We start from the raw sequence: 24360 nt of genomic DNA, 5'->3' as shown, positions 1-24360 counted from the left end.
GTTTATTGGGATAGAGGATATGTTCCTTATGTCCTTATTATCTACAACCCCGTTCCCTGTTCCCGAATATGACCTACCGAATTACACTTGTTATCGGGTTTGTTCTGACATGAGCAACATGAAGGGTGCCACATATGGAGCGGGATCTGCTTACCCTTGAAATACACCCAGATTTTCGATGGGGTTCATGTTGCTTATGCTTTATATTTCAATGTTGTGTTTGTCTGTTTGTCTTTTATCTTTTTAGCCATGGCGTTGTCAGTTTATTTTCTATTTATGAATTTGAATGTCCCTCTGGTATCTTCTGCCCCTCTTTTATCGAAATAGGCAAACGTCAATTCAATATGAATGAGGGATATAAATTAAATTCCTTAAACGGTAGAATTTTTAAAAACGATAAAGAAGATGTCAAAGAATCACACAAACTAGTGAGTCAATGCAAAACTGACGACAACACTATGACAAGAACAAAAAAAAAATTATAATATCTAATATTTCGAAACGTAATGTAAGAGTTTTATAATTGATCAAATGTTTCTATAAATTTCGAACTATTTCAGATATGTACTTTGAAATGTTTTAAATGTCAATAAGGAGTCGATATCAAATCAACTGTATTGATATCGTGATACCCACAACTTAAAACAGATACATGGGGACAACTAGATAGTCGAATAAGGTGTAAAAAAATTGTTTTATGTTTTAAAGTGATTTTTTTTTCTTTGATTATATCATTTTTTTCTCTCATATATAAGTTTATGTCAAAATTGAGGTATGAATGATGCATGTGTTAGACATTCAAATGATATAGATAATGTCAAAATACTTAAAATGTACAGAATTACCTCCATTAATGAGATTAAATGAAATAATACACAAAATATATATATTTTTTCTTTAATTAAGAAAAAGTTTTATATTTATACATTAGATCACGAATTATATATACATCAAATGCTTTAAAACAAATAATGTTTATATATACATATCTCTATAAACAAGCACAGTCCATATAAATAAGATAGTCAGTAATATTTAATTTAGAAACACCATTGTGTAAAATATGCAATGATAGTTCAAATTTGCCTGTTTATATAATGCATACAGTAACTTTACATAATTGCTAAATACTATAAAGTTCGGAAAATACAAAACCATTGTATTAAATATGAACTATCTATGCAATACAGTGCTTGTTGATATATATGATCAAACAAAGTAATAACATTGAAGCCCATTTATTGCAGTCGAAATAAGCAAAAGTATTATCAGACCCAATCCCCTCCCCCCCACCCCTCATACATACATGTAGTAAAGAAAAAAAATGCTAAGATTGACAGGTTAAGTGACACAAAACACCAGTTTAAATGCATGTACATTATGAGATACTGATAAATCTTCACTTGAAAAAATAAAAAGCCATTTAACAAGGCTCGATATTAAGAAGATAATTTGAGATTTTATATATATTTTAAAAGTCCAGTAAAGTACATATTGCTACTAGACTTTTGATAAATTGAGCACCTTTTAATACCCTATGATAAAATTATTACTTGAAAAATTCCATCCGTCTCATGAAATACTTTTCGGAATTTTATTGTACGTGCCTAAATATTACAAATTGTATCGGACTATATATATATATATATATATATATATATACAACTCGTCTAAACATCAACCCAACAATGTTAGATCTGTAAATTTGCTTTCGCAAATTTTTGGTTCTTCCCTCGCCGGGGTTCGAACCCATGCTACTGTGATATCGTGGCACCAAATCGCCTGCACTGCAGCCGTCCCGCTAGACCACACGACCACCTGGGCTCTCAAAAAAAGAGCTTTCGGTGGCCATATGTTACCTTTCCACGTCAGTTTTAATCTAGCGGCGTACTACAGTACATGATATATAAGGCATGAAGATGTTATTGTACAGATCAGCTAAATTATCTATAGTAAAGGATCCTACAAATTAATGTAAGATACAGTCACAGAAAATAATTATATTCATAAGTACGTCTGAGTCAGTGACAACCCTACAACAGATGTATCCATCGGATCGCCATCAATGATGGTGATACATGGCTGTGTACATAATGTATATACAACTCGTCTAAACATCAACCCAACAATGTTAGATCTGTAAATTTGCTTTCGCAAATTTTTGGTTCTTCCCTCGCCGGGATTCGAACCCATGCTACTGTGATATCGTGGCACCAAATCGCCTGCACTGCAGCCGTCCCGCTAGACCACACGACCACCTGGGCTCTCAAAAAAAGAGCTTTCGGTGGCCATATGTTACCTTTCCACGTCAGTTTTAATCTAGCGGCGTACTACAGTACATGATATATAAGGCATGAAGATGTTATTGTTACAGATCAGCTAAATTATCTATAGTAAAGGATCCTACAAATTAATGTAAGATACAGTCACAGAAAATAATTATATTCATAAGTACGTCTGAGTCAGTGACAACCCTACAACAGATGTATCCATCGGATCGCCATCAATGATGGTGATACATGGCTGTGTACATAATGTATATACAACTCGTCTAAACATCAACCCAACAATGTTAGATCTGTAAATTTGCTTTCGCAAATTTTTGGTTCTTCCCTCGCCGGGATTCGAACCCATGCTACTGTGATATCGTGGCACCAAATCGCCTGCACTGCAGCCGTCCCGCTAGACCACACGACCACCTGGGCTCTCAAAAAAAGAGCTTTCGGTGGCCATATGTTACCTTTCCACGTCAGTTTTAATCTAGCGGCGTACTACAGTACATATATATATATATATATATATAAGTACGTCTGAGTCAGTGACAACCCTACAACAGATGTATCCATTGGATCGCCATCCATGATGGCGATACATGGCTGTGTACATAATGTATATACAACTCGTCTAAACATCAACCCAACAATGTTAGATCTGTAAATTTGCGAAAGCAAATTTACAGATCTAACATTGTTGGGTTGATGTTTAGACGAGTTGTATATACATTATGTACACAGCCATGTATCGCCATCATGGATGGCGATCCAATGGATACATCTGTTGTAGGGTTGTCACTGACTCAGACGTACTTATGAATATAATTATTTTCTGTGACTGTATCTTACATTAATTTGTAGGATCCTTTACTATAGATAATTTAGCTGATCTGTAACAATAACATCTTCATGCCTTATATATCATGTACTGTAGTACGCCGCTAGATTAAAACTGACGTGGAAAGGTAACATATGGCCACCGAAAGCTCTTTTTTTGAGAGCCCAGGTGGTCGTGTGGTCTAGCGGGACGGCTGCAGTGCAGGCGATTTGGTGTCACGATATCACAGTAGCATGGGTTCGAATCCCGGCGAGGGAAGAACCAAAAATTTGCGAAAGCAAATTTACAGATCTAACATTGTTGGGTTGATGTTTAGACGAGTTGTATATATATATATATATATATATATAGGTTCAGATAGAGATTTATTTACAAATTTATTTGAACTATACTATATATTTTTGTATCTTTTATATAAAATGAATATCAACTGATGTCCTTTGTTAAGATCAAGACTGACATATAGTTAACAGTGAATACACTCGATACTAAATTACTAAATATAAACATTACCCACAAATTATCAACAGTTAGGTAATCAGCATTTCTATGTTGATATGAATTACCATTGATATAGTCATTAATATAAACTCATTCTTTAAAAAAACTTTGAATTTTTATAACAAAAAACAAACATCATAATTCGAATACAATCTTACAAGGCAGTGCAAGATAAGAAAAAGTCAAAAACACAAATAACAGTACATAAAATAAAATAACATTCTGAGCAAAATGCGCCACACCAAACAAAAGGGGTGGTATAAGAAGCTGGACAGAACCGTTTTATTTTAAAAACAACAAATTTGGCAAACAAATGTAAACTCTCTTATATTATTTACAATAATCCAGTAACATTTTGGGAAAATAATTCTGCAATAATTTGTGTAAGTGCACAACACGTGAGAAATTTCCTTAAACCAATAGACTAAGTCTAAATCATTTGACTCTGTTATAAGATAGAGAAAAATAACTTAAATGAAAACAGGGCTTTATTTCATTTATTCTAGTGTTGTCATATATAAAATGAATATTATTCAAAGCAAATTTGAATTATCGTTGGACTCTTTCGATTATTTAAAAAAATATTTCAATTGATAAATTTCAAAATTCCTAAAACAAAACACACAACAACAAAAAGTCCAGCAAGTTAACCGAATTATTAAATGAAAATAATTAGTCATACTAGTTGAGTCTAGTTCGGGGAGTTTAAACAAAGATTGGCTGAATCACTTTTAACATTGAATACAGATAAATACACCTACATCGATTTTAAATGTATCTATGCAAGTACAAAAAAGCAGAACCTAAACGCTACCGATAACTTTGTTTAGATTATTCCTTGACATTTTGTTGATTAATGAAAAATTGCATTGAAATGGATGCTTCATTTTGTGGTTTAATCAATTGATATATTCAAGTTAGCACAAAAATTCACTTATATTTAAAATATCTTCTACAATTATACTCGCCGTCACGTAAAATTGGTACCATGTTTTTTTTTATTACAACCGCATTCATTCGAGATGAAGTTGTTCATTTAGCGGAATCAAATACCATTCCAAAAATCAACTACTGTCCTGCCTTTTATAGTGTTTGCACTGTATAACCATGACCTTTACATAATCCAGGATTATTTTGTATGGTGGAATTCGACATTGTTATTATCGGAAATGTTGTCGTGGAGTTCCATGTGCTGTCTATTTTCTCAGGTCTCACGGAGCTTTTCATCATCGTTCTTTAAATTTAGAAAACGCGGGAAATTGTATCACATCAATGGCAAGGATATTACCGGAGAGTAACGAATGTAATGTAAATAAGGGATCATCATAGAAACCAAGATTGCGGTTATACAATGAAAAGAATCTTGGATAATGAGAAGGTCAGGATTTTACAGTACAAACACAATAAAAAAAAGTATGACAGTAGTTGATTTTTTGGAATGATATTTACATCATCTCGAATGAATGCGGTTGTTGAAAAATATTTCAACCGAAAACATGGTACCAATTTTACGTGACGGCAATTATAGTATCTACTTATAATGATAAACTAATAGTATTTCACTAGTAAAACAAATTTAAGTACACCACAATAGTCTATCAAATATATTGGGTTTATGAGTGTAAGAGCATCATTAACAAGCATTCATTTCGTCTTCCATTAAACCATCGAAATAAACTCACAATTCACAGGAATAAATATGTCTTGTAGACAAAATTTATTACATGCTTTTCGAGTTTTTTTTTATAATCGAAAAGATATATTTAATGACTCGTGATGTCAATATTCACTTCAACACCGATGTTTTATAGTCTTGTACAATACAAGGTTTTTGGCATAAAATTAATATATATATATAATATTATATATTCTCTTTGGATACGAACTTATTTGTACACAAGAAAACTTAGTCTTACGATCAAAGGTAGGTAAATTATTAAAGCATATAGTGCAATAAAGATTATTCAATTGTGTTATAAAAAAAATATATATTTACACATGGAAAAAAACACCTTGATTTTTAAAAAAATCAGCCTCTTGGTTTGGATGGAATTTGATAAAATATTTGTAAAATAATATTGAAACGTAGTTAATGATATCATTCGCATTAAAACGGGAGAAAAAAATGTATGAAAAAAATGTTTTATCTAATGAAGGGTTTTTTTAGTTGCACTTTACAATGTCAAGACATTTCAAAATTTATCTTTAGATGATTATTCACATCATGGTTGATCGTTATACGCCAGAAATTAGTACTTTATGCGCAGCCTTCATTTAAACGGATAACCGCATCTTAACGTCTTCTGATTTCTGCCTTAAGTTGACTAATTTGTTGCTAAGGTAGCAGCAACCATTCCTGACGAAAGGTATTGTTTATTTCATGACGTGTTTGGACTGGGGTGTCCTTTCGTGCACTTTACTTCCAACAGTGTCCCATATATCCTCGATATAGTTCAAATTTAAGCTACAATCGGGCCAAGGAAGATAAACCGAATTCCATTGGAACTCCACGATGCTAATTTCCAACTTTGGCGAGCTCTGCACTATATTGGATACGGGAAACTGTGTGTCTGTTCTTGACAAAAGGTCCCCGAAATAGTCTTATCGCACGATAACCAGTAGCGATGAGTAGATACCGAACAGCTCTTGTTAAAAGGCTCCTGTATGGTCATACACTCTCTGTTTAGGATTGTATTGTTTGCAATGGGTTTCCTTCTCACCAACCTTCATCATGCTTTTTTTATGATTTTCCCTAGCAGATGTTATAGGAGTCTTCTTGATCTCGGAAGGTCTTTAACATCGTTTTTTGCCTGATTTTTATTCTCGAAACAACTTATAGTAGAATGGTGATGACCAACAATACGTGCATTTGTCACAGCGACATACTTGCTTCTTTCATGCTGATTATCTGCCATCTTGCTGCAGTTATGAGTTGTGGATCACCAGTTACAAGGTGTCAATCACATAACTTTATAAACTTGGTTATTTAAAGTGTTGAAAACAATGAGGATAAAACATATGCTTTATTGTTTACGAGTACTGTAGCTGCATGTGCAGATAAGAACTAATCGAGTCGATATTTATTCATTAAACTCAGTTGATATTTAAATAATGTTTAACTAGTTCTATTCCAACAAATTATATCACAAAAAAATAAAGAGTGTTTTGTTTTTTAATTAGAATTTCAATTTGGTGTTGCAATACTTATTTCCATGTGTATATATACATTTTGGAAGAAACTTGAATCGATTTTATATCTTCAACTATCTAAGTGTTCGTTGGACACTTCAATTTTTTTTAAATAATATTTGAATTAGGGGTTTTAGAACACTTAAATGGGTTACATCTTAATAAATCTGCTTTCACCTATTATTACATGTATAAGTGAAGAGGAAACAATCTTCTTGATGATAAAAATAATTGTTTATAAAACTGCTGTATATGTAATGAAGTTATTCCTGTAAATTGCATAGTTTCTCATCTCTTATAATATTTATATGTTTGTCAACTGGTCAAAGTAAATACTTTGTCCAACTTTGATGACAATTAAACGAGCCAAATCTATTGCATCCAATGTTTTGGTTACTTCCTTGACGCTAATTTCATGAGAAGTCATATCATTCAAAACTGTATCCAGTTTAAGAGGTGCTTGATATACTCTCTATTGCTGTTTCTTTGGTAATGCTCCACCAATGTGCTGGTATATCTGGGAGTTTGAAGCCATACATTTCTGCAAATTCTTGCTGATATTTACAAACAACCCACATCCAGTATTTTGAAACATCAGACGATGGTAAAATATCCCAGTCTTTATGAGATTCCTTGTAATCTTTGTAGTATTTCCATTCCTCCTTTTTATCATTTTCATGCCATTTGTATGTTTTTTCTGTTGTTATGCTGTAATTGCAAAAATCGACTATAAATTTGTCTGTCCCAGCCCAGGCGAATCCCCGGATTCCCATAGGTCGGTGTTGAATACACTGGTGTGGAAACCCAAGTCTGATATGATCGCTGTCAGTATTTTTACATGGTTCGTAGCAGAACATACATTTTGCCTCACATCCCCACAAACGGTTCATAATTTGGGGTATAGGATTTTCATTCCACTGCACGGTACTTGCAATCGTTGTTTGGAAATTCTTTAAGACTATACTTTCTGTATCTTTCAATGCATCGAGTACCATTTCCGTGAAATTGTTTATATCTGAAACTTTTCTACTTTGAACATGTATTAGAATGTCATTTGACAATGGTAAGTAATTAGATTCCCCAACATGATTCATAAAGTTTGCGATCCAGTGTTTAACATTAGACTGTCCTAGTTGAAAGCAGTTTTCATTGGCTTCTTGTATACTTTCCAACAAGTGAGAAAATATCTTATGTACTCTACTTTTTGCCAAATACGCATATTTTGTCTCGACATTTCCCTTACGTTCGAACATTACGTCATTGGTAAGCTTTGTTATCCATGATTTTGCGAAAGTGGTTGGATCGTGAATGTAGTCTACATACTCTTCGTATTTTTCGGCATTTGCCAAGTATACCATAATATCCTTCATTAAACTAAATTTTGCATTGCCGAACAAGACCAAAATATTTTCTTGGACATCTATTGGCAACAGTTCGGTGACATGTTCAACCACAGCTTTTATCATTGCTTCTTTAAAGAATCCAGCAGCTATTACGTCTTCAGTCTTTTGTTCTACTAAGTTTATAAACAAAGCGAATGCAGTTCCTTTGTAACTTTCCATCTGGCCTTTAGGGCTGTGTTTTTTATTGTACCTTTCATTTAATTTCGTAAACAAAAATGAAACATACACAGCAACGTGATTCACAATCATAGCCCTAAACGGTGGAAGGAAATTAAATCTGTAGCTATTCCTTGTGTGATCATTATGATCATCGATGTCATTCACGATTATATTCATTATTTCTGTGACATATGAAATGTCGAAGCTAATATCTTGTGAATCGAGTTCCAATAACATTGAATCGATTTTTCGGAAGGTTTGATTAACTATATCCACAATTTGATTCCTGCACTTGTCGGAATTTTCTTTTCCGAATTCCCAAAAAGTAGCAAGTCGACTGAAATGATCCGTTTTTATTTGATGCAGGCTTATACTTCCTACAAGTTTTGTTAAATGGTCATGTGATAGGTCTGCCTTGGACCTCTCTTGCATAAGGAATGCTGCATCAGATGGGAATTTGTCAAATAACAGATGTTCAATCTGATCGGCAATAGACACAAACTCAATGTCATCTTTTATACCCAACTGATTTATCCAAGAACTCCAGAAATGATTAAATGTTTCTTCTAGTTTTTCTCTTTCTGGAATTGTTCCCTGCATTTTGACTGCTAGATTTCTTGCAAGTTCGTTTATTTTCATTTCGTGATTCGTCTTCTCCATTGATTTCAATCTCTGGATTTTAATTTCTTCCTTAATATTGCTGATATCTGATTTTGCTTTGAGGACAAACTTTTTTATTAAAAGTATCAAACTATTTTTCTTACTCTCGGTCCACTGCATCATGACATCTTTCAATGTACTTCGTTCAACAAACGAATCTAGTTCGTTGCACGAAATTTTCACTTGTTTTTCTATTTCACTGGCAACCTGAGTAACTATCTTTAGAAAAGCTTTTTCTAATTCATGATCATTTAAGCAGTTTACAAGCAAGCTTTTTGCCTCAGACCTGACAAACTCTAGAACGTACTTTTCTAATGCCCATGTAAGACTCTGGTATTGTCGTTCCATACTGTTGTACGCTTTTACTTCTAAGCTGTTTCTAAAGCTGAAAACGAAGTCATCTTTTAAAATACCGTTCCATAAATCTTCAATTCGTGAAATGGTATCAGTAATTGTAAAATATGTTTCTCTCTGCGTCAAAGATGAACCAAATAACAATGCGTCTTTAACCCTATTAACACATGAACTGTAACCGGGATTTACCGGGGCCATTGGCGGATCACCATACCAAAGATCGGAAAAATACCAAACATTTTTCTCGCTATCAAAATCGATAACTTGTCTGAAAGAATTGATGTCTGCAATATTTAAGACCGTCGCTGCCGCTTGTGTCATTTCATCCAAATGTCTTACAAAACATGTTCTTTGTTGTGTCAACTTATCATTGGCATTTGGAGCTGAGACATTTTGGTGAACAAACACACATTTTTGTTTCAGGTTCAGTCTGTCATTTGCAAGTTTTAGTCTGAGAAAGGCATGAACAACAATCTGTAAAACATCTTCTACTTCTGCTGTATTATCTCCCTTCACATTAACTATCGTAACATCACCTAATCCAACCACAAATGTGGCAAGCTCGTTGTCATGACTGCGCTTGGCATGTGCTAGTTCTGGAGCTCGAAGACCTTCGGTATCTATCACAAGCACATAATCATAAGCTTTTGTGTTGTCTGCAACTGGTACAAGTTGCATAAACACACCTCGTGTGCATCGTCCTGTCCCTACAGCAAACTGCAAACCAAACATTGCGTTCAGTAAAGTAGACTTTCCAGAACTCTGTATCCCTAAAACGGACAATGCCAGTAGCTTTTTGTCTCCTATGCTTTCCCTTAACGTTTTCAAAACTGCTTTAACCCAAAGAAGTGGTACAATTGCTGTATCCCCGTCCATTACTTCAAAAGGATGTCCCATCAATAGAAGTTTTGCGCTAATATGCGGTAATGAAGATTTAATTGTTTGATATTTTACAGGTGTCGGTAGGTTACTCTCCATCATAGCTTCGTACATTTGGCCCATTTCGCGGCATAAATGTTCAAGTCCAAAAGAAGCTTCCGCTAATTCATATTCACGTTTACTGAGCTGATGTTGCAATCTATCAACTGTTGCTTTAGAGTCTTTTTGGTCTTGAACATATTTCAATTCCTGCCATTTTGACTTGTATCTTTCGAGATATTCTGGAATAATATGCTGCGACCGTTCATCAAAAAACATCTTCAACCAAACAACAAACACTTTAGTTTCTTTTTCGTATGGTAAAATCTGTAGTATTTTATCAATAAACATGCTCATGAAAGGACCGAGATTTTCACAAATATGAAACTGCGTTTGTCTGGCTTCGATCATTTTATTTCTGATAAGACCATTTTCTTGAATAGTTTTGTACTTGGACGATTTGTTGACCGTTTTTAAATTCTGGCTCCATTCTTTCAACGGCTCACCCTGGAGTGGTAAGAGCTGTGCTTTAATGCTCGAGGACATGTTTGGAATAAAGCTTGTTATTTGGTCAGCCGCTTCTTTCATGGCACTGTATACAATCTTGTTTTCGTCTAAATTCATCTCTTCACACACATCTGCTTGCACCCTCTGCCAGAGAGACATCAATGAACGCTTTGATACCAATTCAGAAATGTTATTTCTCATTTCTTTTTTTAAGACAGAACAACTTCTTATATGTCCCTCCACAGCCATGATATGTATTCTAGTTCGGTCCTTGTACGTGGTTGTTCTATCTAAGAAAGTGTTTAATTCATTTCTCAACACCCCTTTACTACATCGCTTTGCATCTATAGAAATAATTACCATCACGTTCGTCTTGTAAACTTCTGTAGTTAGCTGCATAAACCGTTCATTCCTCATTTCATCAATATCCACCATAATGACAATAGCATCTGAGAAATGTGACAAAAAATGGAACTGTTGTCTATGTACGTCACAATCACCTCTTAGATTTAGACATGCAGTTTCATTAGAAAGAAGTCTACTGTTCTTTGATGGTATATACCAGGCCATTTCAACCAATCCATTGCTTATCCATCTTGTAGTTGAACCAAGAGGGCTGTCTTTGTTGAAGAATGTACAATGATACTGGTCTGAAATTATCTCATTAATCATTTTAGACTTCGAAACTGACGTATACCCAATTCGAACAAATGACACAACATTACAAGGGCAATCAACAGCACCAATATGAGATAGTTCTCTCTCTATTACAATTTGTCGAATAGGCCAAATAGATACTACCATGGCTTCGTTTCTGCATTGCGGAAAGACAAATGGAATGGCAAGGCGGCACATAAACATTTTTGAGGCAACAATCTGTTTGACTACTGGAGAACAACAATTGAATATAGCAACGGTCAAATCAATTGGATTCACTCTAGTTAGTAGTGCATCACTTCCAAGTAAATTATCTAAAATATCAAATTCATCAGGTACACATTTTGAATGTTCTAACTGTTCTTCTAAAATTTTATCGCGAGCATTATAGTTTAAAGAAATTATATTCTCTAAAAATACCCATGGTATATTACTAAGCTTAATGTTAGAATTACTTGGTTGGATCTTTACAATATCAAATAAAGCTATCTTATCAGGGTAATACATTTCTAATCCTAACTCACTCAAAAGCTCAGTTTCAGATTTACATGTTTTGTCATTTCCCAATTGTTGGTCTAAGTACATTTTTTGAAATGAAGCACTGACTTCACTGCTAACTTCCGAGCTCTTTATTCGGCATTGTGCCCTTTTCGCTGAAAAAGAACAATAGACAAATGGGTGCGAAACAAAACAAAGTTAAGTGCCTACATTAAGTATCGATAAAACAATATTGTCTGAAAAGGATTGTTTGATACATATACGACATGTACGATTCGTCAGTAAATTAATGTAATAACAGTCAAAACATATTGTAAATCATTTGTATATATATTTTCCTTTGTTTTGGTAATTTCAGAAGAGCTCGAGTATTTAAGAGATTTGGAGATGTTTGTTACTTTTCTTATTGCCATTCGACCAATACCTTGATGCAGCCTTACACTAAATCTAATGTTATAAAACTAATAAAAACGAGCTCTATATCTAACTGTACAATTTGAGGTGTATAACGACTATAAACCTAAGGTTCATAGCACAATATAAGCTATTGACCTGTTTGTATGCTAAAAGTACAAATGTAAATTTGATATTTATTAGATTATTGGAAGATACAATTTTTTTTATTTTTTTTTACCTACTAAAAAGTACAATAACAAAAAATACTGAACTCAGAGGTAAATTCAAAACAGAAACTTCCTTATACCAGCGGCTCTAAAGAGCTTGTGTCGCTCAACTTGGTCTTGATGTATATTAAAAAAAGGACACACATCAAAGACAAGAATATAATTATGACGATTTTCTTTTTTGATGATGTAGATTTTACTTTACTGAAGATTCTTGCTGTTTACAATTTTCTCAATTTGTAATAAAGAACTTGGCCGATCTAAGTTTCAGAGGAAAGTCTTTGTTTTCTTTTATAAAAACTACGGAAAAATTGTGAAAAATTTACTTTCAATAGCAATTACTCTGGATGGGGTCAATTGTCAATTTTGATCAATTGATCTATTTGTAGACCTCACTTTGCTGATAAATTCTGCTCTTTACAGTATATCACTATGTTTTTCAATATTCAAGATAATAACAAAAAACTGCAACAAGGCGATGTTTGATGTGACTGAAAATTACAAGACAGATAGATCTAACTTAATAAAAAATTACGTTAAGCAGTTCACCGCTATGCTCTATTTTTAGCCAAGGAGATCACCATGGTTAATAGCCGGGCCGTTGGATACATGTTGTCAAACAAGATACCGTACGGATGAGTTAGACCAAGTTTGGTTTAATTTGGTTCAGTACTTTAAGAGAAGAGAAATGTGAACAGTTGTCTTTCAAGGGCAATTACTCTTGATGGGGCAATTGACAATTTTTGTCAGTTTGACTTATTTGTAGATCTAACTTTGTTAAACATTCTTGCTGCTTACACATGTTACATTTTATCTTATCTAGAACATAAAACACAAAACTGTTACATTTCCTTAAAATTAATAATTCAGGGGCAGCAACCCAACAATGTATTGCCTGATTTGTCTGAAAATTTTAGGGCAGATAGATCCAAACCTGATAATAATTTAACTCTCGTGTCAAATTTACTCTAAATGCTTTAGCTTAAGAGATACAAGCCAAAAACTGTATTTACCCCGAATGTTCTTTTTTTTAACCGTGATACCTCAATGAGGATTTTTGACAAGTTTGATTAAATTCGTCAAGTTGTTTGACCTTTTAGGTGAGGGGAGCTAAAAAGTGTGATGGTCAAAAACTTATACACAAACGAATTATGGTTGACACAAAACAAAAATGTCCTCTCACTTTTCTCTCAAATATTAAGCATGTAAAAGAAACTGATTCATACCGAAACACCATACAAATAAATTCGAGCGATTACAGTTGAATGTAATCTTACTTCGCTGATTTCGCTTACCAAATACAGTTGCCCTATTAATATTAATAAAAAAAAACTTAACAAATCAAGAACAACAAGACCCGATCGATGGGCTAGCGTGTAAGTATTGTATTTACATTGATCATAGTCAACAACGATATTGAGAGTTATATACCCATATGTGTGGCAATGTATATAAATCTCCCCAACAGGCTCTCAGTTGTTTTAGTAGTAATCGCAACTTTCGACTACCATACTAGTCTTTTCATGTTCTTTCCTTCTTTACACATCCAGGCCAGGGCTTTCAAATGTTCGGCTTATGGCGTTCTTGATGAAGGTAAATATAGAAATGCACCCAGTATGCATGCAATTTAAAACATGCTGTTTTTCATTTTTTATGGATTAAATGTCAAATCGTTGAAATAACTATAACCAATAAATAAAATCATGAAATGGTATGTCTAATATTCATAGTTATTACATACATTGATTGCTATCTCCTGGCAATACTATTGCTTTAACTTCCTTTTCTGGGAATAGCTGTTTTCCGTTTGTCTTTGTTATGATGTTCTCCATAAATCCACCAATACTCTCTTGAAAGATGTCATCAGTTCGTAATACATCATTGCTGACCTCTAAATCTATTAGAAGAGAATGTTTTCCATCTGGACTAGAATATATTTCTTCTGTTATCTCGAAATCGTTACACTCAAAGCCATCTGGAAGGATAGGAAATATTTACTAAGGAAGTAATTATTCATGTTACAAATAATCATAAGCACACATAGTAGATTTAAATATATTTACAATTCCAAATTACGAATTGGTAATAGTAATGAAATATTAAAATAAAGAAAATGTCAAACAAAGTTGAACTTTAGTAAATACCAAGAGTATATAAATAATATAAACAATGAAAAAAAAGAGTTTTGAAAAATTATTACTCTTATCTTACTTTGTGTGACAACGATTATGATGCATATGCTTTTCCTATGAACTTTTGTTTAAATTCTTTCTTTTTTTTTTTACATTATCTTAATTTTTTGAAATATATATAATGTATTTAAGACAACCATCTGCACAGCAGAGTTAACTCAGAGCTGAATTCTGCGTTTGAAATATTTTTTGGATTGACGGGGAAAAGGCAACACCTATCTCGTAACATTTTAATGATAGGAAAAAACATTCGATACAAATGATAGGCAAAATGCGCGCCTTCCTGACGAACAGAACAGAAACATATTTTTTTCAATCTCTCTAGAAGTGTAGTATATAACGAGTCAGTTGATGACCATTTGAAAAGAGGGACGAAAGACACCAAAGGGACAGTCAAACTCGTAAATCTTAAACAAACTGACAACGCCATGGCTAAAAATGAAAAAAATATTGAATCTTCGAACAAAGTCTCCAATTAATAAAAAAAAACCTGCAACTCCCAAAACAGGACATTTTGTTTCTGATCTGAATAACCCATATCACGTTGGAGTTGCAAAATGACTGTTTACCTTCATCAGCTGTCAGAATTATATTCATGTCTGCTATAGAATCGATCTCTAGTATATTTCCAATTTTGAAAACCCGCTCTATAAAATTTGTTAGATCATTCATCAGTGTACTATGGTGTTGTAAAACTCTGTTTAAAATAGTCACGTGCAAAATTAGACTTCCTTCTCGTACATGTTTGAAATGGATGCTGACAGATCCGTTGTTTATCTGATCAGTAAGAGAATTAAGTAAAGCAGCTTTTTTTCCACCATCGTTAATCCCTTTAACAATTATTGTGACTGGTGTGGTTGTTGAATCTAAAGGCAAAATGACGAGAAAAAATAAAAGGAAACGTACGATTTATACAAAAATAAAATTTCACAAATCTAGATGTATCATACAAAGTTCAGTTCGCACGATAACAATATGACTATGTTAGAACATAAACGGAAATAAGGACGTTAAAACGGAAGAAAGGATGGAATGATAGACATAAGTTATACACCTTATACTTTTTGGAACGTCGAATAATTATTTCAACTAACAAATAACTAAAATATTTTTTTCAAAATTCTGACAGCATGAAAACTGTGAACAAAGCAACTACAATTTTCAGCGATCAATCTCCGATTTTACAGTGTGATAGAATCTTCTTATTCTTTATACGACGTCAATTTATGTATCATTCAAAGTTATAATTGTCAATATATGCGTGTACTATACTATTTTTATACTATTATTACAAATGTGTAGTTAAGCCTGTCGTATCTACGGGTATTCTGTAACGTATTTTGCAATCTTATAAATATTTTCTATTCTTTTAAGCTTACCTGTTTCATCTTTAATATCTCTTATGAGATCCTCTATTGCTGTTCCGTAATAAACACGAAACACTATTTTATTGATATACAATCTGGCTTTCTCTAAAAAAAAATTAAAAAAAAATTGACGCTTGCTTGAGTTTAAAGTGTATTCCAGTTTTCATCTTTCATTAAGCTTTCTCTAAAATGTCAAATATGTATGCATTGTGTGTCAGACAAAATGTCTGATCATCAATACAAAACATTTTAGTTAAACGCTTATAATATCTTTATTGCATTCCAAAACCTTGGTGATAAACTACATCTTTCATTTTTATCTTAATGTAAGTCTGTTATGTTAATTTTCATATTACAAGTTAGTTTTTCTTAATTTATAGTATAAATCTAGACTTACTTTAACATGTTTAACAATGGAAAATTATATAAGAGATATAAGACATGATGTTACCTTTAAGACATGCTATTTCCTCTGTGGCCCGTATGTACTTCCATTGTAGATACTCATCCATTTGGCATGTTTAGAAATGCATAATGTCTTTTTCAAAGCCTTCATTGCCCTGATAGACATCTATTCTCCTTCCAAGTTCAATAAACTCATCAAAACATTCGTTAAATTCTATATCCGTCACATTGCAGTCAATTATGTGTACTAAATTATTTCTTGTTAGCCTTATCCGCTCGACATCGTCACCGATTTCCTTCTCATGAACCATCGGTTTTGAACCCCAATTTCGAGATGGTGGTGGGATGAATTTAAAGTACTTGACGATTTTGTAGATAAGTGTGACGTCTAGTTTTGTGAAGCCATCAGTTAATAATGTTTGTATTGATATTTTATCAGTTGTGCTTAACTTTTTTTGAAACATTTTGTCCTTCAATATCATTTTGTGTACGACAGGAGATGGAATTCCTGATTTTGCTAGTAACTCTTGCAGTATTTTGGAGAATATGTCCACAACGACTGTACTGCATCTTGCAAACTTCGAGTGACAGCCCATAGCTAAGTTGATTTTTCTTCTTGGGTTTCTAAACAAACAGTAATTGTTACTAGCGTTCAAAGAGCAGGTTGATGATTGAAAAATATGAATGACACAGTGTGAAAACACTTATATATTTTATATATGGTAATTCAAATATGTAATCATCGATTAATATATTGAAAAGGATGAAAATCCAGCATGTATTTTTATTTCATCATTAACATCATTAAGATCAAAAGCTTTCTTGTTAGCAGAAACCCTCAACATCCTGGTCAATCACGTTGACAATTTATTTGTATACTCGTTGTTTCCAAATTCAGATATATAAATGATCATCCATTTAAAACTTTGTTTTTTGTTCTTATGAATTTCTAGAATTGTCATGCTTCATCAGTCTGCAATGTTCAAAACTAATATGAAATGAAAATAAGTAGAAATCCTTCAATTAAAAAAACTGTGAAAGCCAATGAAATATAATAACATGATAACAGAAGATGCTGTATTAGTAAAGGATATCTACAAAAATTGACAAAATCTTCACAAGGCTACTTAACCATGCTGGTAAGGAGAAAAATAGAAACCCTCTAAAAAAAAAAGATAAATCACAAAAAATACTGAACTCCGAGGAAAATTCAATCGTAAAGTCCATAATCAAATGGCAAAATCAAATGACAAAACACATCAAACTAATGGCCAACAACTGTCATTTTCCTAACTTGGTATTTCAAACGTAGACAATGGTGGATTGAACCTGGTTTATAGCGCTAAACCTCTCACTTCTATGACAGTTTCATCAAATTCCGTTACAACGATGCGTGAACAAAACAGACACACTAAATAAAAATAAGAATATAGTTACATTATGAGCCTATTGCATGTTTTTTTTTAAGAATCGGTGTTGAGAATAATTAAGCCATATCTATAACTTTTGTTGACCCAGAAACAGGTGCACCCCAGTTAAATAACCTAGCGTGCCTGTAAAATATTATTATCAAAACACTGAACGATTAAATCCCTATATGATACCTATTGTAGTGCACATTGTGTACGTAAAAAGGATAAAATCGGCACTGACGGTTCATTTAAATACTAGTATCACCCTGTATAACCCCGATACAGATGAAACCGGACGTTGACGCGTTCGAGTCGAGCACACCGTATAGCACTGAGTTCAGACAGTAAGGAATTCATACTTTTAAAGACAATCCAATATCTATTCTTCGTATATTTTGCACCAATATATTCTTTGCCATAATACTCATGAGTTACTAAAAGGTTTTTCAAAAATGTGACATTTTTTTTATACAAACATCAAAAAACGCACGAAGATATCAATGATAAAACGTGCTTGGTATTTTTAAACATTCAAAACTTTATGTTTCTCGTACCTCATAGTTTTTAAAACATACATTTTTGGAAACTTCATAGTATAAATCAACAAACTTATAAAGATCGTTTGTTTATGTTGTATCTAGAAACAAAAAAATACACGTTTTAAAATGTCTCTATTTTCATATAGCATTCATAAAAAGAAGTATTCAAATCGATTGAACATAAAAAGAAAACATTTATTCGACGGACAGCATGCCATTAGTGAATCTTGTCATGCTAATAAAACAAGTCTCAGAGTACTGCACAAGTACATTTCAAACACTTTAATTCCTAGTCAGAACGATTTTTAAGCTTAAATGATTTTGAACAGTAAATTATTATCCATCTTAATGTTTCAGATCAACGAACTAAGAACGGTTTTTAAATCTGATTAACAACAATGTCTTTTGAAGCGGTGAAAAAATGGCCGTTGTTTCTGTTATAGCATAGCAGCGACCTCGTTAAGATCGGTTGCAATTAAGGATTTAATTAACTAAAATATTCAAATGGTATGAGCAAACATACAAAATAGAAATTGTAGTTTGAATAAGGCAGTTTTTATGTAAGAAAAAAATTACAACAAAAGGGAGTCAAAGGAAATTTTGTTGATTGTTTTATTTATAATTACTTGGACTTTTTAACTCACAAGTTATCTACATGTGTCGCTAGTCAGACTCACATAAGACATTGTTTATTCGTGATTGTGTGGGACCATGTTTTTTTTCAGTTTTTTTTTATTTTCCTGCTCAATCAAGAACAAAATAATTGTTCAAATGTTTAACTAATTATCACACACGCATCTGTAAAAAGAATGTTTGTCAAAAAATAAGGTTCAACCACGCATCCCCCATACAAACTTAAATAATGTATGCCTTATACATTTGTGTGTCATTTTGTACTTTGCTGTAATGATTGCATAAGTTAGCGACTGGACTGGGTGGGGTAATATTTATAAAACTATATCTTAATGGTGTCATTATGTTGTTTGTACGAGTGGTAATGCAAGTGGAAGGGGTGCCAACATTTTATATAGACCCCGCGGCTGACAGATAAATACAGTTACTTAAATATTTTTAACTGTAACATATCCTGGATAAAACCGTTCATGGACTTTCAACAAATGATTGATATATATGTTGTGTCACTTTTTCAGTATATTAATCAAGTATGAATGTTGTTTAACAATTATTTAATTAGGTTGAAAGTTGGAAAACAGTGAAGTGCAATCTTGTACAATGTGTTATAATTGTCTAGATCGAAATAATAATAAATATACGCATGCAGTTTGTGTGGAGTAGTAATATTGATTATGTTTCAACTATAAATATATTTACCTTTGTCTTCTACATATTTTAATATTCCATTATAAACTAAGCATAGATCTCGACAAACATCAAACGTATTATTATTGCAATTATTAAAAATTGACTACCTGTGAAAATATTTAACACAATGTTATTGACTTGTGTCGTCTTGTCTGTGGATAATGATTTTAATTTGATTACGGTTCAGTACAGGTCAATAGATTGAAACAATATATGTATTGAATGATTTTAACCCAGATAAAACTATTAAGGGTGGTAAATTCGAAATAATGTCTCAAATATATTTAACACATTCACAGTATATCAGTCACGTCAAACAGAGCAGAGCAGGGGACGGAGTGCGCCCTTAATAAAGAGAGGTACTGGCTACGGTTACATGGAAAAGTAACAAATGAATAATAAATAAAAAATGTTACATTGATGACTTATTGTAAGAATGCAATGTTGGGTAAGGAACCGATTAAATACGATTGGAACAAAAATTGGTGTGTTTACGGTTACATTGCGTTATTGTTACATTGAAGACTGCGATATAAGCTAGATTTAAACCTTCTATATTTCTGTTGCTTATTTCTTTGACATGTACGAGATAATAATAAACGTTTTTAACTGGACCAAATCACAACTTACCATTAAGATTCAGCAACCACATTTGTTTAACATGTAATGTCATCCCCCTACTTAATATTTGATGCATTAAATATCAAGAAATAAATTAGGAAAGTGCATGAAATTAAAATTCCAAGTCATAATTTGTTCACACTAAGGACTATATTCGTAGAGGAAGACAAATGTGTCCTTGGACCGTCTGGTGCAATGGTCGGATAAACTATGGTGTCATATGCAAAGATACGTCAAAGGCAAACGACTTGATAACAGTGAACTAAAATTGATACTGTGAATTACTGACTGATACATGTTTCCAGGGAGGCCATAATGGTGTTTCTTAATTTTTAGCTTCAGAAAGGGATAGTGCAGAATGTAAGGGAACAGTGTGCAATACAGACATGCACAATGCATCACTGGTTTGTGATGGCTGCTTGAATGGTTTCGCCAATTTCTTTTTAGACTAAAACATGCTTCAAAAACAAATTACAAAATTTAACAAATGAATGCAAGTATCAAATAAAAGTTTTCAAGTTTTATTTAAATACGTATTGCTATTCCCATCGTACATTTCAGTGCATGAATGCAATAACGCAATGTTATCACAGACACGAATATTATTGTTACGTTCTGCTATTTCGTATTTAATCAGTTATTTACCCAACCATACATCCCGACAATAAGTATCCAACGTAAAAATATTGATTTTATTATTGGTACATTTCCATGTAACCGTAGTCAGTGCCATAAATATATGAATATTGACGGAGACACTCAGTTGGTAACATTCTTCAAATAAAAAATACCCCTACCCCTTCACTTCACCAGTACAACAAACAGGTGTTGTAACAATAGTACATCTGCACTCATGTAACATGATTATTCAGCAAATTACCCAGAAAACAACACCCAAATTCTAAAATTTAAATCAATATAATATATGGAACCATTTGACCTATATGTGAACCAATTTGAAAACAGGCCACAAAATCAAAAAATTTCATACAGGGATAAATATTGTGGTACAATTTTACAGAAATCCATATTTTTTTTCTTAACTTAAAATTCAGGGAACCAGAATATCCTTATTTTCGGCCCATGTTAGCCCCTAATTCCTAAACCGATTGGTATACCACCCCCAATGATCAATCCGAACCTTCCTTTTTTATGGTACCTTGTGGTACAACTTCATATAGATAAATTAACTGATACTCAAGTTTTGTCAGGAAACCAAATGTTTTTAGACGACCATAACAATAGTGACAAAGTCACTACATTTTATGACTGCAAAAATTGTGGTCACATTAAAGGGGAGAAATAATATGTTTTTTAAAAATAATTGATAGGTTTCCCTTGGAAGTCGGATTTTTTGGAATGTCACATTTGTCATGAATTGACAATCATAATTTTTAACCACCCTCTTTATATAATCTTCCTTTCTGATAAATAATAGCTTTATATTTGTGTTATACATGTGTATATTTATGGAAAGATAAAATTGACAATGGAAATATGGAATGTTTCAAAGAGACAACAACCCGACCATAGAAAAAATGTAGCGAGAAATTCCCGCATGAAAAGAGCATCTTTACATAAATTTTATTTCAAGTTATAATGGTGATAAATAATATTTTGGTGTAACTATGTCAACAATCTGCATTTATTTGATTTAAATATTGCAAAAAATGTCACAAAAATCAATAAAATTTGGTCCAGAAGAGAATTTCACTCAAATAGGGATAACTTTCCTGAAATCCATAGAGATCTATCAAGAGGTCCAAAAAAAATAAATCTTTGTTGAAAAAATACCAATGCAATAAATTCTGGATGTGAAAATACAGACTGTCAAACAGAAAAAATAGCCCATAAAACATGGTAAAAACAATATTGATGTTCAAATAAACCCACATGTTGTACAAAAACTTTCATATCTAAAACATTCACCAAGGCTAAAATGTGAGACTAAACTTCTTACTTTAGTTTTTAAGTATGCAGCTGGTGGATCCAGAGGTTTTCTTTCCTTGCTGTGGTCTCCAACTCAGGCAAATGCAGATGCTTATATGACATTAGTATAAACTGTAGATTTTTTTTTACTCAAACACTTCTGGCCAACATGTCTGACTTTGTTCTTCTTAATGTTAATGTGCTTAGCAGGGAGTGGTTCAAACTTGAGATCAGAATGCAATCAAGAAACCACAGAGGGAGTTTGTTTGCTTAAGAAAGATTTCTTTCAGACTATGGAAAAGTATCAATAGAAACAAGAATATGTCCATAGTACACGGATGTCCTACTAGCACTATCATTTTCTATGTTCAGTGGATCATGAAATCGGGATAAAAACTCTAATTTGGCATTAAAAATTAGAAAGAACGCATCAAGCAAACATGTGTACTAATTATCAAATTGATCAGACTTCCATTTCATCAAAAACTACCTTGACAAAAACCTTTTACCTGAAGGGGACAGAATAATTTTCTATGTTCAGTGGAACTGGAAATTGTAGTCAAAAATCTAACTTGGGATTAAATTAAGAAAGATCATATCATAAAGAATATGTGAACTAAATTTCAATTTGATTGAACTTTAACATCATCAAAAACTAACCTTGACCAAAAACGTTAACTTGAAGCTGGACACTGGACAGTATCATTTTCTATATTCACTGGACCTCGAATTTAATTCAAAACTCAAATTTGGCATTTACATTTGAAAGATCATATCATAGAGAACATGTGAGCTAAGTTTCAGTTTGATTGGTCTAAAACTATATCAAAAACTACCTTGACCAAAACTTTTAACATGAAGCCTGACACACCTACAAACGGACAAACAAACTCATAGACTGAAAAACATTATGCCCCTAGGTTGGGCATACCCATATATGGGGCATAAAAATAGGGAAGATGAAATATGCATTGATTCAATATTTATTACAGATTAAAATAGCACTTTGACAATCACAAATAGTATCTGCATATAAATCTCCATAAATATCTTTTTCATTGTCATTGTCTGTACTGCATTAAACTAGATTTTTTCATTTTAGCCTTGCTGCATTGCTTTTAAATGCATATCCATACACTGTCTTGTAAGCTCAAGGTCTATATGAATTTCATGTCTATGAATGTTGATTTGACACTAAAATCATCCTTTGATTACTTTCCAGGTATCGTCTGTCTTTACTGTTGAGTTTTCAGGTCCTATAAATGACACAGCGGCTGGTCTGTCTCCTGTCAGGTACCTACAAATGTTTAATCATAGAGTAAGAAAAAAATATCTGGTCGTAAAAATTGTTCATCTTTCGGTTAAATTTTAACCAAGGGTTAAATATCATAACCTTTGGTTAAATTTTAACCCTTGGTTATTTTCTGTTGTTCATCCTGTGGTTAAATTTAACCCTCTGTTAAATCCTTGGTTAAAGCAGATATATTTAACCCACCTTTAGGGGTTGGGTTAAATATTTAACCAAGGGTTAAAATTTTCAAAAAAGCAGCACAACTTATTTTCCATATTCTAAATCCTATTGTTAAAAAACCGCGATGAACAACTGGCTTCTTGTCGTAAAAAGTGTCAAGATTACTTCTGATTTAGAAGCATATATAGAAAGTAAAAATGAGAATTTTTAAGGGGTTCTATGAAACCCTGTGTTTAGCCTGCATTGGCTTTCAGTGTAAAAATGTACTGTTGACCTAAAAAAATTTAACCCATTGGTCAGTAAATACAAAATGCTATGAAAAAATCAAAACGCTCTATTTAGATGCTACCTCATGGTTTTGAAGTTTAGCATCTGTCCAAGTTTTATAACAATCCATGGTGGTTTACCATATTATCATGTAAAAAAAAAGTTTAATAAAGTAAAGATAAAATAAATTGCTTTGCCAAATGCAGCTGGCTATGACAGCAGAGGTTCAAACCTGAACAGTTGGGGCAAAAATG

At 32.8% G+C, this 24360-nt stretch overlaps 2 protein-coding genes across 2 annotated transcripts in view; both read right to left on the bottom strand.

The window, feature by feature from the left end:
* Positions 1-7250: 7250 nt before the first annotated feature.
* LOC134694356 (interferon-induced very large GTPase 1-like) lies at positions 7251-16651 on the bottom strand. Its single transcript, XM_063555361.1, has 5 exons — positions 16591-16651; positions 16152-16244; positions 15342-15419; positions 14322-14555; positions 7251-12112 (listed from the first exon to the last, which is right to left on the bottom strand). The coding sequence occupies exons 1-5, from the start codon at positions 16649-16651 to the stop codon at positions 7251-7253; spliced, it is 5328 nt and encodes a 1775-aa protein (XP_063411431.1).
* A 6700-nt stretch (positions 16652-23351) lies between these two features.
* The window catches only part of LOC134695531 (presequence protease, mitochondrial-like), a 42293-nt gene continuing 41284 nt past the window's right edge, over positions 23352-24360 (bottom strand). The window contains exon 27 of the mRNA XM_063556820.1: positions 23352-23665. Within this exon, the coding sequence (XP_063412890.1) occupies positions 23569-23665 (97 nt within the window). The 3' untranslated portion in view covers positions 23352-23568. The remainder of the gene's footprint in view (positions 23666-24360) is intronic.

This window comes from Mytilus trossulus, chromosome 13 (genome assembly GCF_036588685.1).
Source record: "Mytilus trossulus isolate FHL-02 chromosome 13, PNRI_Mtr1.1.1.hap1, whole genome shotgun sequence".
In the NCBI taxonomy this organism is placed as follows: Eukaryota; Metazoa; Mollusca; class Bivalvia; order Mytilida; family Mytilidae; genus Mytilus; species Mytilus trossulus.
The sequence above is the reverse complement of the archived record's forward strand: the minus strand, read 5'-3'. Positions and strand labels throughout refer to the sequence as shown.

Excerpts from the sequence above, each read along its gene's own strand:
- LOC134694356 (XM_063555361.1), bottom strand. The coding sequence starts at position 16,651 with ATGGATGAGTATCTACAATGGAAGTACATACGGGCCACAGAGGAAATA. Across the intron at positions 14,556-15,341 it reads AATTCTGACAGCTGATGAAG|ATGGCTTTGAGTGTAACGAT; the intron begins GTAAACAGTCAT and ends CTATCCTTCCAG. Across the intron at positions 12,113-14,321 it reads GCCAGGAGATAGCAATCAAT|CGAAAAGGGCACAATGCCGA; the intron begins GTATGTAATAAC and ends GTTCTTTTTCAG.